The sequence below is a fragment of the Pleurodeles waltl genome, chromosome 1_1 (assembly GCF_031143425.1).
Source record: "Pleurodeles waltl isolate 20211129_DDA chromosome 1_1, aPleWal1.hap1.20221129, whole genome shotgun sequence".
In the NCBI taxonomy this organism is placed as follows: domain Eukaryota; kingdom Metazoa; phylum Chordata; class Amphibia; order Caudata; family Salamandridae; genus Pleurodeles; species Pleurodeles waltl.
The window spans coordinates 980,465,461-980,479,443 of NC_090436.1; the positions used below are offsets into that span (position 1 = coordinate 980,465,461).

Here is a 13,983-nt window from a genome sequence, read left to right on the forward strand (position 1 = left end):
CCCAACGTGGTAGGGGTGCCCGTCGGGCACTGATCCCCCTCATGCGAAGGATCCTGGTGGTGGTGTACCCAGACCTGGATGGGTGCTTGAAGGCTGCACAGCAGTCACAAGGGGGAGAGTACTCACAGCCCATACTTCAGCCTGGAAGGATGAGTGTGAGTGCAATAGGGCTCATGGTGCTTAGAGCAGAGTTTTTGACTGGTGTCCAGCTACTGTCCGCTCCCCAAAGGGTTTAGGGGTGTCCCTGTCAGGTTTCATCTACCTCAGCTCCAATGCAATGACAGGATATGGGTGTAGGTCACCATACTGTCACCATACTGCTCAGTAGTCAGGGCCATGGTCATGGGCCTAGTACACGGTGCTGCCTGTTGGGTGTGTCTGCTGGGTAGGTGTATGGCTGGCCATTGTGTATCAGCATTCAGCTACTTACAAGTGTCTCTCCTGTTTTGTCTCCCCATCCCTGTTCTCTTTTGTGTGTCTGGTACAGTATCAACATCAGGCGAGGGAGCTGAGGCAACGGCTAGTGGGGAGACAGCGGCCCACGGATCATCGGAGGCAGAGACAACGGACGCTCAGGGGACCAGTGGGTGGAAGGGTGAGGGGACTTCCACGGGGGAGCTACTACCAGAGGGGGTAGTGACTCTGAAACCTCCTCCGATGGGGGTCCTCTGGCGGTGGCGGACACTAGTGGACAAATCACGACTGTGAGATATTCTGCCACCACCCATACCATCAGCGCCCTCCCTTCTGCTCCCCACTGAGTTGGCCGTGCCCGCCCACCCAGAAAGGTGGGCGTCTCCTTCGCCCCAGACACCTCCTCCCCTGCCCCAGTCAGCCCTGCTGCCCTCACAGAGGAGGCTATTGACCTCCTGGGAACCCTCTCTGTATGGCAGACAACCATCGTCAATGCCATCCAGGGGCTAGCATCAGAGGTGCAGCAAACTAATGCCTATCTGGATGGCATTCACGGTGCCGTGTCTGCCCTACAGAGATCTTTTCAGGCTCTGGCCTCCTCTTGGACGGCAGCCAGTTTCCCTGGCCATTCCGTCCCCCCTCCAACCTCCTCTACCCCTTCCAGCACCCGACTCCCTTCACTCATCCAAGGCACACATTCAGACACGCAGTCAAGCACATCAACACACAAAAAACACACTTCCAAACACAAGCACCACACCTCCCACCACAAGCATTCACACAGCCAACAGACACCTGCACACACAACGTCCACTTCCCCCAGTGTGCCCGCCTCTTCCGCATCCGTGTCTGTCCCTCTACATGCACACCCTCATGCACTGCGCCTTCGCTCACTGTTACTGCTCCTCTTCCTGCACTGACCACAATAGCAGACAGCCATACATGCACCCCATACACCACACCTACACTCCCCACCTCCACTGTAGACACATGCAGCACACTCACCCGACTTGCAGACACCCACCCCACATACATCCACACTAGCTGTCTGTCTTCTCCCACTGTGTCCACCCCCCACCTCCAAAAATACTCAAACGCACCAAGACACCCACCCATCAGAAATCCACCACACCACAGCATACTGAGCAGTCACTGGGACCCAATACACACACACATACACCCCAAACATCAACTCCCTCTGCCTCCACTCCCACGCCCTCATCTATGCCCACCCCAATTGCTCCCAAGAAACTTTTCCTCTCCTGTGTAGACCTGTTCGAACCCACTGCCCCAACCTGTCTTGTCCCAACACGTGCCCACCTCCTTGCCCTTTCCGCTCCTTCCACATCGCAGCCCACCCCGGTCTAGCCTTCCCATTCCCGTGCCCCTTCTTCAGTTAAGGCATCCTGTTCTGCCCGAGCCAAACAGCCCCCACCCCTTCAAAGGAGAAGCCCACCCCCCTCCAACCTCCTCACGCAAGTCAAAGTCCCACCCCCGTCGTAAATCCTCACCCCGCCCCACCTGACCCCATTCCGTGAGGTGCCTGGATCCCCCTATGTTGAGTCGAGTACCCAGCACTTGTGGGAGTCAGGTGTGGCCAGTTGTGGCCAAGGAAAATTGACTTTTTATGGACTGGCCATTGGCCCTGTTATCATCATTTAGCTCGGTGAGCTACTGAATAAAGTTTCTGTGTGGCCTGTGTTTGGGCTGCACGCAGTTCCACCCTGGTGTTTGTTGAAATAATTTATGGCTGTGGTGTTATTGTATGTCATATGGCCAAGTTGCAGTGACCTTCGGTCGGGTACGTCCCTCTTGGTGTGGGGTGTCTAACTATTGCTGCTGGGAAGGGTTGGGGGGCTTTGCGGGGTAGGGGTATGGGTGGGTATGTAACTTTGCCCTTTCCTCCCTTGTGTTGTAGGTTGCAGTACTTATCATCGTTGTCTTTGTCGGCGGTCTCGGTCGTGTAGATATATGGCAAGGAGCAAGGCTGGCATGATCTGCACCTCTCTGTCCATGGCTGCCGCTGCACGTTTTGTTGACCTCCGGAGAGTGTTTCCTTCTATTTGTTTCTTTTACGCCTGGCTTTGTGTGGTGGTGGTTCCCGCTCCGCAACTGGCGGCGGAATGGTGGTTCATTATTTGATGGGTGGGTTGGGCCTTTCTGACGGCCTGTGGGCGGTCTCTGCCGTCGTCAGCGGGACTCCTTTCCTGGCAGTGGGTGGTGCGCGGGATGCGTGAGTTTCGTTTGGTTCATTATTTGGCGGTCCGGACCACACCTCTGTTGACGGTTTCTACCGCCACTGCCATGTTCATAATGAGGGCCATAGTCTTTGATGTCCCTGAGACTTCTTAACAGGAGGCAAGCTCCGGCAAAGCCCTCAATGTAAGCCATGTCTAGTCCTTTCACTACCAGGACGGAAGCAGTAAGCAGCAGGCCAGCACAACAAAGCAACAGGCAGTCTCTCCAACAGCATCCAGATTTTCTTCCTGGCAGACTTTCCTCGCTCGAGAAGGATTCTAACTATTTGATGTCAGAGGCCCAGTATTTCTACCCATTTCTGTCTTTCCCTCTCCTGGCCCCAGACACACTCCAGGGGGTTGTAGACTGTGCTGTGTGAGGACAGGCACAGCCTGATTATTGTTCAAATGTCAGCTCCTACCACCACTCCAGCTCAAGACCTATCAACTTGGTGATGGGCCATCAGGAGATGCAGGGCACATCTCAGCTCCCTTTGGTGCCTGTCTAGAATGAACGTACAAACAGCCCAACTGTCATCCAGACGCAGGCATGTATTCAGCAGACAGGCAGAGGCATAGAATGGTTAAGCAAGAGAATGCCCACTTTTTAAAAGTGGCATTTTCAACCTCAAAATTAAAAATAAAAATAAAAATCATCAAAAGACGTATTTTTGAATTGTGAGTTCAGAGACCCTAAACTCCACATCTCTATCTATTCCCAATAGGAAAATACACTTAAAAGATATTCCATTGCAATCCCCATGTTACCCCATGAGAGAGATAGTGTTTGAAATAGTGAAAACCGAAACTGGAAGTATCTCACTACCAGAACATGTAAAACACACAATCACATGTCCTACCTTTTAAATATGCTGCACTCTGTCCCTGGGGCTGCCTTGGGCCTACCTTAGTGGTAACCCACAGGTAATAAAAGGGAAGGTTTGGGCCTGGCAAGTAGGTGCACTTGACAAGTCGACATGACAGTTTAAAACTGCACACACAGACACAGCAATGGCAGGCCTGAGACTTGGCTGCAGGGCTGCTCCTGTGGGTGGCACAATCAGTGCTGCAAGCCTAGTAGTAGCATTTGGTTTACAGGCCCTGGACACACCTGGTGCAAAGTACTAGGGACTTACTAGCAAATTAAATATGCCAATCATGGAGAAAACAATCACCAATACAATTCACACAGGGAGCACTTGCACTTTAGCACTGATTAGCAGTGGTAAAGTGCCCAGAGTCCCAAAGCCAACAAAAACAGGACAGAAGAACTAGTAGGGGGAAGGCAAAAAGTTTGGGGATGGCCCTACAAAAAGGGACAGGCCCAGCAGGGAGGAATAGTATGTTGGGGTCAAGAGGTATGGGTAAGCTTTCTACTAGTGATAACAGTATTCTCACGGATTTGCACTGGACGACTGCAACAGTGTCAAAGGCCAAAGTGCATACAACTGTCAGATTATTAACAAGAGACAAAAAAGTAAACACATAGCAGCTGATTTTACTTTCTTGTGGATTGAAGCAAGAATAAAACTCAAATCATAGGATCCTAGTCACTAACACTTTGCCACGAGCAGGTGAGACCTACGTCTGTAGTAACTGAATTTCAGGATTAAACCAAGAGTACAACATACTCATGGAATTCAGGAGTAAGCCAGGAGTACTACAAGAGAAGTCACAGCAAAAGTTTTGTGAATCGGGTCCATGCGGAACGAGTCTAAAAACACACTTTTCTCACTGCATAGCTTCACATAAGAAACTGATAATCGCAAAGGACTTGCACAATACCATAAGAAATTCATACACATCATTGCTCCAACAAGGACTGAAAATACAAAAACAGCGAGCCAAGCCTTATTCCTTGCAAGTCCCAAATATGTGGAAATCTTTCCCAGAAAATCTTCTAAACTCCCTTACCATGGTGCTATTCAGAAAGGACTCAAAATGCACCTGTTGGAAACCACTGTCGCTTTTAGCATCCAGTCCCACGTCTTTAAATGCAAGCTCTAAGCTGCCAGCCTCACTGTATTTCAGTATTGTGTGCATAGTTTCTAAAGCAGCACAACATTGTCAGCTACTCCAATTATAAATTAATTTTTGCCCTGACTAGGCCAAAAAACATAAATTGCCATTTCTACAAACTGTATCTCTAATACACATTTAACAACAGAGTACATGTATTTCTTATTTCCAGTCCAGAGACTGTTTTAAGGCATGGGCAAAATGGGCTCTAGCCCCGGGCCCAGGCCTTTTGGGAGGAATGGGGGCTAATAGAGCCATCTCTGAAAGTCTTGCCCTGATGACCTTAAATAATTCTTAAATAGCTTGTTTAAATTGTTTTCCTTTAATTTATTTTTGATGTAGGTGATGTGTGAGAGTCTATAACAGACATTTAGCAGAGCAATATGTGTTTTTCTTTCATGCATCATTCATTAAAAAAAACTTTTTAGATCAAAAACAGAACCTCATGTGAGGGTGTCACAGAGACTATTTGCAGTCATTTTAGTGAGCTGCGGCTATGTTACAATATTGAAAGCACACGCCATTATCCCTGAAATTTAGATGTAAACCCATTTAGAATTTGGATGAGTGTGCCTGTGCACTGACAGTGATCTGGCCAGAGAGGGAAAAAAGCTGAAACTGGATCATATATCCAAAGCTGTACAGAACAGGGTCAACCAAAATTCGTTTGCCCCAGAGCCCTCGAAATCCTTAAAATGCCCCTGTTCCAGTCATCCTCCACAGACAACCCACTCCCATTTTATAGAGCAGACCAGTAACCGCACAGACCCCACCCTACCTGCTGTTATTAAGTAGGCTGCTACGATGTTGTGTTCGGCCTGGGAAAATACGGAGTGAATTTGGCCGTCGTTATCGGTGGACGAGTTGGACGATTCATTTCCAAAAGATTCGAGCGGCAAAAGCGGTAGGGTGGCGTCCATCGCTACGCCTTTGGAGATAACGCGTCTGCCACGGGAGCCTCTGCGCCAAAAATCTGAGCACAAAACTATTATTGAAAGAAATTACGAGAAGGGGTGAAGGGAAGGAGAGAGCTTTCACTGAAGGGGCACCCAAAAGGCGCTTAACTGTTTTCAGTGTCTGCAGACAGCAGCTTGTTAGTGAAACAAAGACCAGTACAGAACTCCACGCACTTCCAGGGAGGCGCTTAGGTGGCACAGCTCTAGTACCAAAGAGATTAGCCGTCACATGCCCTGCCGCTTCTGCACGCTTAAGGAAACTTCAGGATAAACCAGCTAGTTTTTCAGTTTTAAAAACAGCCAGGGAAGCGGAGATCATTTTTCAAGTATCTTCTATGAGGCAAAGCTAACTCGAAAGCCTAAAAAGAAAATCACATCAGCCTTTTTTATTTGTATTTTTGGAACGATTGTATCTTTCACACCTTCAAGTGAATATAATAAGTACTTTTCTGCTGCTGATGATGATTGTTGCAGAAGGCTTGCTTGGTTTGTAGTGGCTTGTGTAGTTCTTACTCCTTATACCAGGTCCAGTTATTCCTTATTAGTGAAATGTAGGCAGTGTCTAGAAGCCAGGATCTCTAGCCGTAGCTGAGCAGCCAAGGCTTATGTAGGAGACATGCAAAGCTCATGCAATACCACTGTAGTCACACAGTAGTCACACAAATAAAAGAAAATACTCTGTGTTACAAAAATAAAGGTACTTTGGTGACACAAATTCCAAAAATACCATAGAGACTATGCTCCCTTAGGAGGTAAGTAATGCACAAATTATATACACTAGCATGCAGAAATGTCCATACAAACAGTTAGAAAAAGTACAATTAGTGAAAATCACAATAGCTAGAAATAGGCCTAGGGAGAACACAAACAATTTACTAATAAAGTGGAATGCGAATGTATGTTATTAGACAACATCAAAGGTAAGTACTGGAACCCTCCCAAGAGCCCGGGAAAGCAGGAGTAAAACACAGTAACTTTCCCAGAACACACAGAAAGACAAGAAAGAAGATTATGCAAGAACCAGAAGAGACTGCAAGACACCAATAGTGGATTCCTGGACCTGAAGACCTGTGGAAGAAGGGGACCAAGTCCAAGAAGCACAGAAGATTCCAGGGAGAACAGGAGCCCCTGCTAAACCTGATGAAGGTGCAAAAGAAGAACCACTTGTGAAGAAGAACAGTCAGTACTGCACCCAAGAAGACGGATTCGTGTTCCTGGTTGGTGCAGATGATGTCCGATGCTCGATGGAAGATTGCAGTCTGGGTTGCTTTGCTGGAGTCGGCCAACAAGCCTTGGCACACGCAAAGCTCGCGGTTAGCAGAAAATGGCGTTGCCCGGGACCAGGAAACGACCAGGTGGACCCTACCAAGGAGGAGGAGTTAGAGGGGAATCTCAGCAACTCAGAGAGCCCACAGAAGACCAGGCAGCATGCACAGGAGTCCCACAGCACGGGGACAAAGAAGGTGCAAAAGGAGGCCCATGCTGCACTATGACAAAGGCTCCCACGCTGCCAGGGAACCACTCAGAAAGATGTGTGTTGCAGGATAGAGTGCTGGGGATCGGAGCTGCGCGGTGCACGAAGAACTTCATGGAAGGATGCCAACAAGCCTTGGCAACTGCAAACCACATGGTGCACTGGGATACTGTCTTGCGTGGGGATGCAAGCTCTTACCTCTACCAAAGTTGGACAGTAGGACATCAGAACTGTTAGGACCACTTCAGTCCACTACCTGTGATGCAGAATCCACACAACTCATCAGGAGAAGGGATCCACACCACCGGTCATCAATGCAGTGAGATGCCTGCTGAAGTAGGGGAGTGACTCCTTCACTCCAAAGGAGATCTCTTCACTCTTCTGGTGCAGGCAAAAGACAGGCTGTCCTCTGAGGATGCACGACCGGGAAACAGTTGCAGTTGCTGGCAAGAGTTGAAGATACAATGTTGCAGAAGCTGTCTTTGTTGCAGTTTGTAGAGTTCCTGGAGGGTCCAGATGCAGTTTCTTCGGTGAGAAGGTGAAGTAGAGGATGAAATCCAAATCTGAAGAACCACCCAAAGGAGAGACCCTAAATAGCCCTGAAATGTGTTTGTTTAACCATGGTGACGAAGAACTTAATTTATCATGCATTTCATCCTGCTAAAGGCATATGTTACCTTCTGTGTCAGAGCACGTTTTTCTCTCTAGATAAGATAAACATCACCTGTGGTAAAAATAGTGGAGGCACTAGGGGGACCGTGTGTCTGAGCACATGCACAGGTACACACAAACTGACTGATGGGGAGGGAAGGAGGATTTTGAACAATGCATGGTGCACTTGCAGCAAGGGACTTTGTGGCAGATCAGGGGTGTAGGAAGTTGGAGCTGTATATACTATCTCAAAGTGAGAGATAGTGTGCACAGAGTCCAAGGGTTCCCCTTAGAGGTTGATAGTGGCAAAATTAGATAATTCTAATGTTCTATTTTGTGATAATGGGGTCGAGCAGTAGGCTTATCAGCGGGCAGTGTTAAGCATTTGTTGTACACACACAGGCAATAAATGAGGAACACACACTCAGGGCCTCATTACATCTTCGGCGGTCTTTGTGAAAGACCGCCGAAGCTGCGGGCGCCAGTATTCCATAGCCATTATATTGCTGGCGGTTTATCTGGATCCCTATTTTGACTTTTCCGCTGGGCAAGCGGACGGTAACAGTTTTACTGTCCATTGGCCCAGCGGAAAAGTCACATCAACATTGCAGCCGGCTTTAATAGAGCCAGCGGCAATGTTGATGTGCAGCGGGTGCAGTAGCACCCGTCGCACATTTGGGGCAGTGAAATGCGTGATGCGGCTGTGCCTGGGGGCCCCTGCACTGCCCAGACCAAGTGCTTGGGCAGTGCAGGGGCCCCCAGGGGCACTCTAAGTCCCCCTTAACGCCAGGCTGGCAGTTGGGGACTCATAATCCCCAGGATAGGCGTGCTTGCGGTATAGTGGAGGGGCCAGCGGTATGGCAAGGGCTATTGCGCCACGTCATAATAGCTGGCGAAACACCGCCAGCCTGTTGGCAGTGTTACTGCCAGCTAACCGCCGGCCACCAGGGTCGTAATGAGGCCCTCAAAGACTTAACTCCAGGCCAATAGTTTTTATATGGAAAAATCTCTTTTCTTAATTTATTGTAGAACCACAAGATTCAAGATTTGAAGTAAATACATAAAATGCAAGGTACTCCACACAGGTAAGTAAGGAACTTTGAATTAAAGCAGTAGTACACACAGTATAGGTAAGAATGGCAGTAAGCTATTTTAAAAGTGGACACTGCAAAAATCAACAGTTCCTGGGGGAGGTAAGTAAGGTTAAGTTTCTGAGGTAAGTAAAGCACTTACAAGTTCTGTCTCCTGGGCATAGGCAGCCCACCATTGGGGGTTCAAGGCAACCCCAAAGTCACCGCACCAACAACACAGGGCCGGTCAGGTGCAGAGGTCAAAGGAGGGCCCAAAACACATAGGTGGCAATGGAGAATAGGGGTGCTCCGGTTCCGGTCTGCTGGCAGGTAAGTACCCGCGTCCTTGGGGAGCAGACCAGGGGGGTTTTGTAGTGCACTGGGGGGGACACAAACAGGCACACAAAACACACCCTCAGCGGCACAGGGGCGGCCGGATGCAGTGTACAAAGTTGGTGTCAGGTTTGCTATAGAAAGCAGTGGATGGACCCGGGGGTCACTTAGGTGATGCAGGTAGGGCACAGGGGGGCTTCTTGGGCCAGCCACCAACTGGGCTTGCCAGAGGGTTGCCTGATGGTTACTCCTGCAATGGAGTTTGGTTCCTCTCGGTCCTGGGGGCTGCGTGTGCTCTGCTGGGTCCATGTGTCGGGTTCCTTGTTACCAGGCAGTTGCGGTCAGGGGGAGCCTCTGGATCCTCTCTGCACGGGGGTCGCTGTAGGGGTGCAGGGGAGTCGTCTCAGGTTATTCACGAGGTCGCAGTCGCTTGGGAGTCTTCTCTGCAGTGTTGGTCCTCTGGAGCTCAAGCTGGAGGCGTCTTCCAGCGGGAAGAGTGAGTTCTTTGGAAGTTGCTTCAAAGTTGCAAAAATGTTGCTGTTGGTGAACAGTGCTTCTGTTCTCTGGAGTTTCTTGGTCCTTCAGTTCAGGGCAGTCCTCTGAGTCCTCAGAGGTCGCTGGTCCTTGTCGGATGCATCGCTGTGCAGGTTCTTCGAGTCTGGAGACAGGCCGGTAGGGCTGGGGCCAAGTCAGTTGTCATCTCTGTCGTCTCTGCAGGGCTTTCAGGTCAGCAGTCCTTCTTCTTTGTGTAGTTTGCAGGAATCTGATTTCCTGGGTTCAGGGTCACCCTTAAATACTAAATGTAGGGATGTGTTTAGGTCTGGGGGTCAGTAGCCAATGGCTACTGTCCTTGAGGGTGGCTACACCCTGCTTGTGCCTCCTCCCTGAGGGGAGGGGGGCACATCCCTATTCCTATTGGGGGAATCCTCCAAAACCAAGATGGAGGATTTCTAAAGGTAGGGGTCACCTCAGCTCAGGGCACCTTAAGGGCTGTCCTGACTGGTATGTGACTCCTCCTTGTTTTTCTCACTATCTCCTTTGGACTTGCCGCCAAAAGTGGGGGCTGTGTCCAGGGGTAGGCACCTCCACTAGCTGGATTGCCCTGGGGCATTGTAACATGAAGCTTGAGCCTTTGAGGCTCACTGCTAGGTGTTAGAGTTCCTGCAGGGGGAGGTGTGAAGCACCTCCACCCAGTGAATGCTTTTTTTCTGGCCTCTGAGAGCACAAAGGCTCTCACCCCAGGGGGTCAGAAACTCGTCTCAGTGGCAGGCTGGCACAGACCAGTCAGTCCTGCACTGAAAGATTGGGTAAAATACAGGGGGCATCTTCTAATATGCCCTCTGTGTGCATTTTTAATACATCTAGCACTGGCATCAGTGTGGATTTATTATTTTGAGAAGTTTGATACCAAACTTCCCAGTATTCAGTGTAGCCATTATGGAGCTGTGGAGTTCGTTTTGACAAACTCCCAGACCATATACTTAATATGGCCACACTGTACTTGTATAGTGCACCCTGCCTTAGGGCTGTAAGGCCTCCTAGAGGGGTGACTTACCTATGCCACAGGCAGTATTTTGTGTACATGGGATCCTGAGGGGGATGTCATGTCAACTTTGCCTTTTTCTCCCCACTAACACACACAATCTGCAATGGCAGTGTGCATGTGTCAGGTGAGGGGTCCCTTAGGGTGGCACAACATATGCTGCAGCCCTTAGGGACCTTGCCTGGTCACAGGCCCTTGGTACCACTGGTACCTTTTACAAGGGACTTATCTGTGTGCCAGGGGTGTGCCAATTGTGGAAACAATGGTACATGTTTAGTGAAAGAACACTGGTGCTGGGGCCTGGTTAGCAGGGTCCCAGCACACTTCTCAGTCAAGTCAGCATCAATATCAGGCAAAAAGTGGGGGGTAACTGCAACAGGGAGCCATTTTCCTACAAGGGGTCCCGAACCTTTTCTGTCATTAGAGCTACTTATGTTGAATGAATATCACTCCAAGCTTAATAGTGACCACATCAGACACAATTAATAGTGGGCACATCAGACAAGATTGCATTAGTGGCATTCATATGCAAGATCAGAGCAGTGATCACTCAAACTTTTCAGGCGTGGTTGCCAGCTATAATGTAAACAAGCATTTGCAATGCAATAGGTCTCGCATTTGCGAGAGTTAGAGCTATTGGCATTGTAAATGCCTAAATGGACTTTGTTGCCACATAAATTGGTCAACCCTGTCTCATAATTTGGTCCTTTTCTGCCACATAATTCCAGTAGCCCTGCATACAACTGAAGCACTTCCATTTACCTTCTTCCTATACCTGCAGCAAAAAAATGAAAATATTGCCATTAAGCATCACAATTTAAATGTGCAATGCTAATTATACTAGAGTACCACTTTCACCACCCCACTATCAATGGTCCTGGCTGGCTAACACAATTCCCCCCAAAAAGACACAAGACAGCCACGGATACGTTGGCCTCAATTATAGTCATAACTGCAATAAGAAGATATTAATAAAACATATACTATTGTTATGTAAGCACAATAAAAACCATTATCAGAAATAAACTTTTAGCGAGATTTAGTAGCTCACCTAAAAATTGCATCGATATTGGAAGTGAAATTTGTCGTGAATTAACTGATGAGTGCTCTTTGGTCGCCTAGGGCAGAGGTAGCACCAGATATAAGTTAAAAAAAAAGAAACTACTGAAATAAAGGAATAATATAAACAAATAAAAGAAAAATTATTATTTATAATTTGAAACATGGCGTTTGTTATTTAGAAGCCTGGTGTTACACTGCGCAAGGTTCCGCTAAACAGAGTTTTTTGTGGTTTTATGCTTTACATGTAAGTTACTCCTTTCTTGGGGGCTACCTCAAAAGCCGTCCTTAAGCAGAAGAGGATAAAAACGTTATTTAGGAGATAATGGTGATTATGCGCAACTGAAGAAAGGCTTGGGGGTTAAAGGTTATCTGTCTTGAGGGAAGATGTGAGTGATTATCATGAAATGGCATATTGACAGTCATTCAGCAGTCTTCCTGACATTCAGTTGGGCTGGCTTAGACTACATGTGGTGCAGGCTTGGTGGCATGCAATAACATCTACTTAATGTTATCAGCTGTGCAACAGAGAAGCACTCACTGCTCAGCTCCGTATAGCTTTCCGAGCAATGAGAGCACAAATGCCTCACCCTACTCTGCCTTTTATCCCTGCAAGGGCCCTCTTCATGACTATCAACTCTGTAGCAAAGTCCACTGAGGCAACTGATCAGCAGCTTCGTATTTCATAAGAAGAAAGCACAAAACAGTGGAATACATAGGCTCGCAGGAAAAAAAAAACTAGACCGCTCACCTCACAGATATATTAGATTCTGGGCTGTGGCATAAGTGGTGTAGATAATAACCAGATGTCCTTAGAGTAGTGGATTAGGGAGGTTGTTTCTCCAACTGAAATTCTGTGGGTTTGTCCGCTATTTTGTTACGTATTCGGCCTTTTAATTGGGTGTGATTTTGTTTTATCTACACCCAATATTGCCGCTGACCTTTGAAGGTAACACCATTCACTCGCTCTAGGATTTAGGATTCTCTTCAATATATACAAAATAATCACCATATTCGAGGAACATTCACCTGGCATTTAACCACACAATTCAAATATTTGAGAGCACAATTCGGGAGTTTATTTTACTATCATCCTGATAAATGAATGACACATTTACATCTTTCCGCTGAATAGAACTGCTAAATGTAACATCACCAAGCTGCTGTGGGCGACCCCTAACAACTCCCTTTGTCTGCACCAAATACTTCCCATCCCCGCCCTGTAATTAAACGCGACTGTAGTAACTGTGCAATTTAGTATGAATTGAAGAATTCTTTATTTCTGAAACATCTCTCTAACGCCCAGCTTCCAGCTCCCCCTTTGAGCTTCTTGCCCCGACATTCCATCCACCCAACCTTCTGAATTGCATCATCAAGAATGCTCATACAATTCTTTCCTTGCAAGCACATCTCTACAGCGACCAAAACTAAATTTCAAGGGACAAAATAAATGCTGCTTGTTAAATTTCAAAATGGCGCACACCAACATGGGTAAAGATCACTCTGTCTGTTTGCCCCACAAAGCATTATGTGGCGAGTTTCCCGAGTGCAGTGAATAATGTAGTATCGGCTCTCCCACTGTGAAGGGAGAGGCACAGCGGGAAACCCCTTTGAGGATTTCTATGGTTTTTTTGGTTTTTTTTAACATATGAAACAGCTTCACCCTGAAGTAGCAGTGGCAGCCCAACCATCTCCCAGATGACCTGCTACACACGTCATTTACTGCATGCACGTAGTGAGTAGTGTGCGCCATGCACCTTAACCGCCATGTTGTTTGCCGTGAAACCGGTAAATACATTTTAAAAAACACCTCCTGCCCGGTAAATAAATAAAAACAAAAATACTTCATGCACCTTTGTGTTGCCTGCAATTAGCACACACAACAGCAGAGGCAACAAACAATGGATTGGGAGGTGTCAAAAGGATTGCAAAGGGAAGCTGCAACAAAATACGGCACCAAGCACACACATTGAGAAATAAATTATAAAATAGTTCCTGAAACCAAGCGATAAAGAACCAAAGTGTAGATACATAGTACTGGGTCCCTGCTCCTCAGAGAAAAAAAGGAGGGACAAAGAGGAAGGATTGACAACTAGAAAGCCAGGATTTTTAAAGGACACTGCAATTGACAAATGAAATGTTTTTAAGCCCACAAGAAAAGTATACTACAGTATACAAGTGGTCATACGCTTATGCTCGACCTAAAAAGGCTTTGTCAATGTGGAAT

At 47.7% G+C, this 13,983-nt stretch overlaps 1 protein-coding gene across 1 annotated transcript in view; it reads right to left on the reverse strand.

Annotated features, from left to right (window-relative positions):
- Window positions 1-5,749, reverse strand: part of RRH (retinal pigment epithelium-derived rhodopsin homolog) — a 280,798-nt gene extending 275,049 nt beyond the window's left edge. Inside the window, exon 1 of the mRNA XM_069230250.1 lies at window positions 5,449-5,749. Coding sequence (XP_069086351.1) covers window positions 5,449-5,590 — 142 coding nt within the window. The 5' untranslated portion in view covers window positions 5,591-5,749. The remainder of the gene's footprint in view (window positions 1-5,448) is intronic.
- Window positions 5,750-13,983: the final 8,234 nt, after the last annotated feature.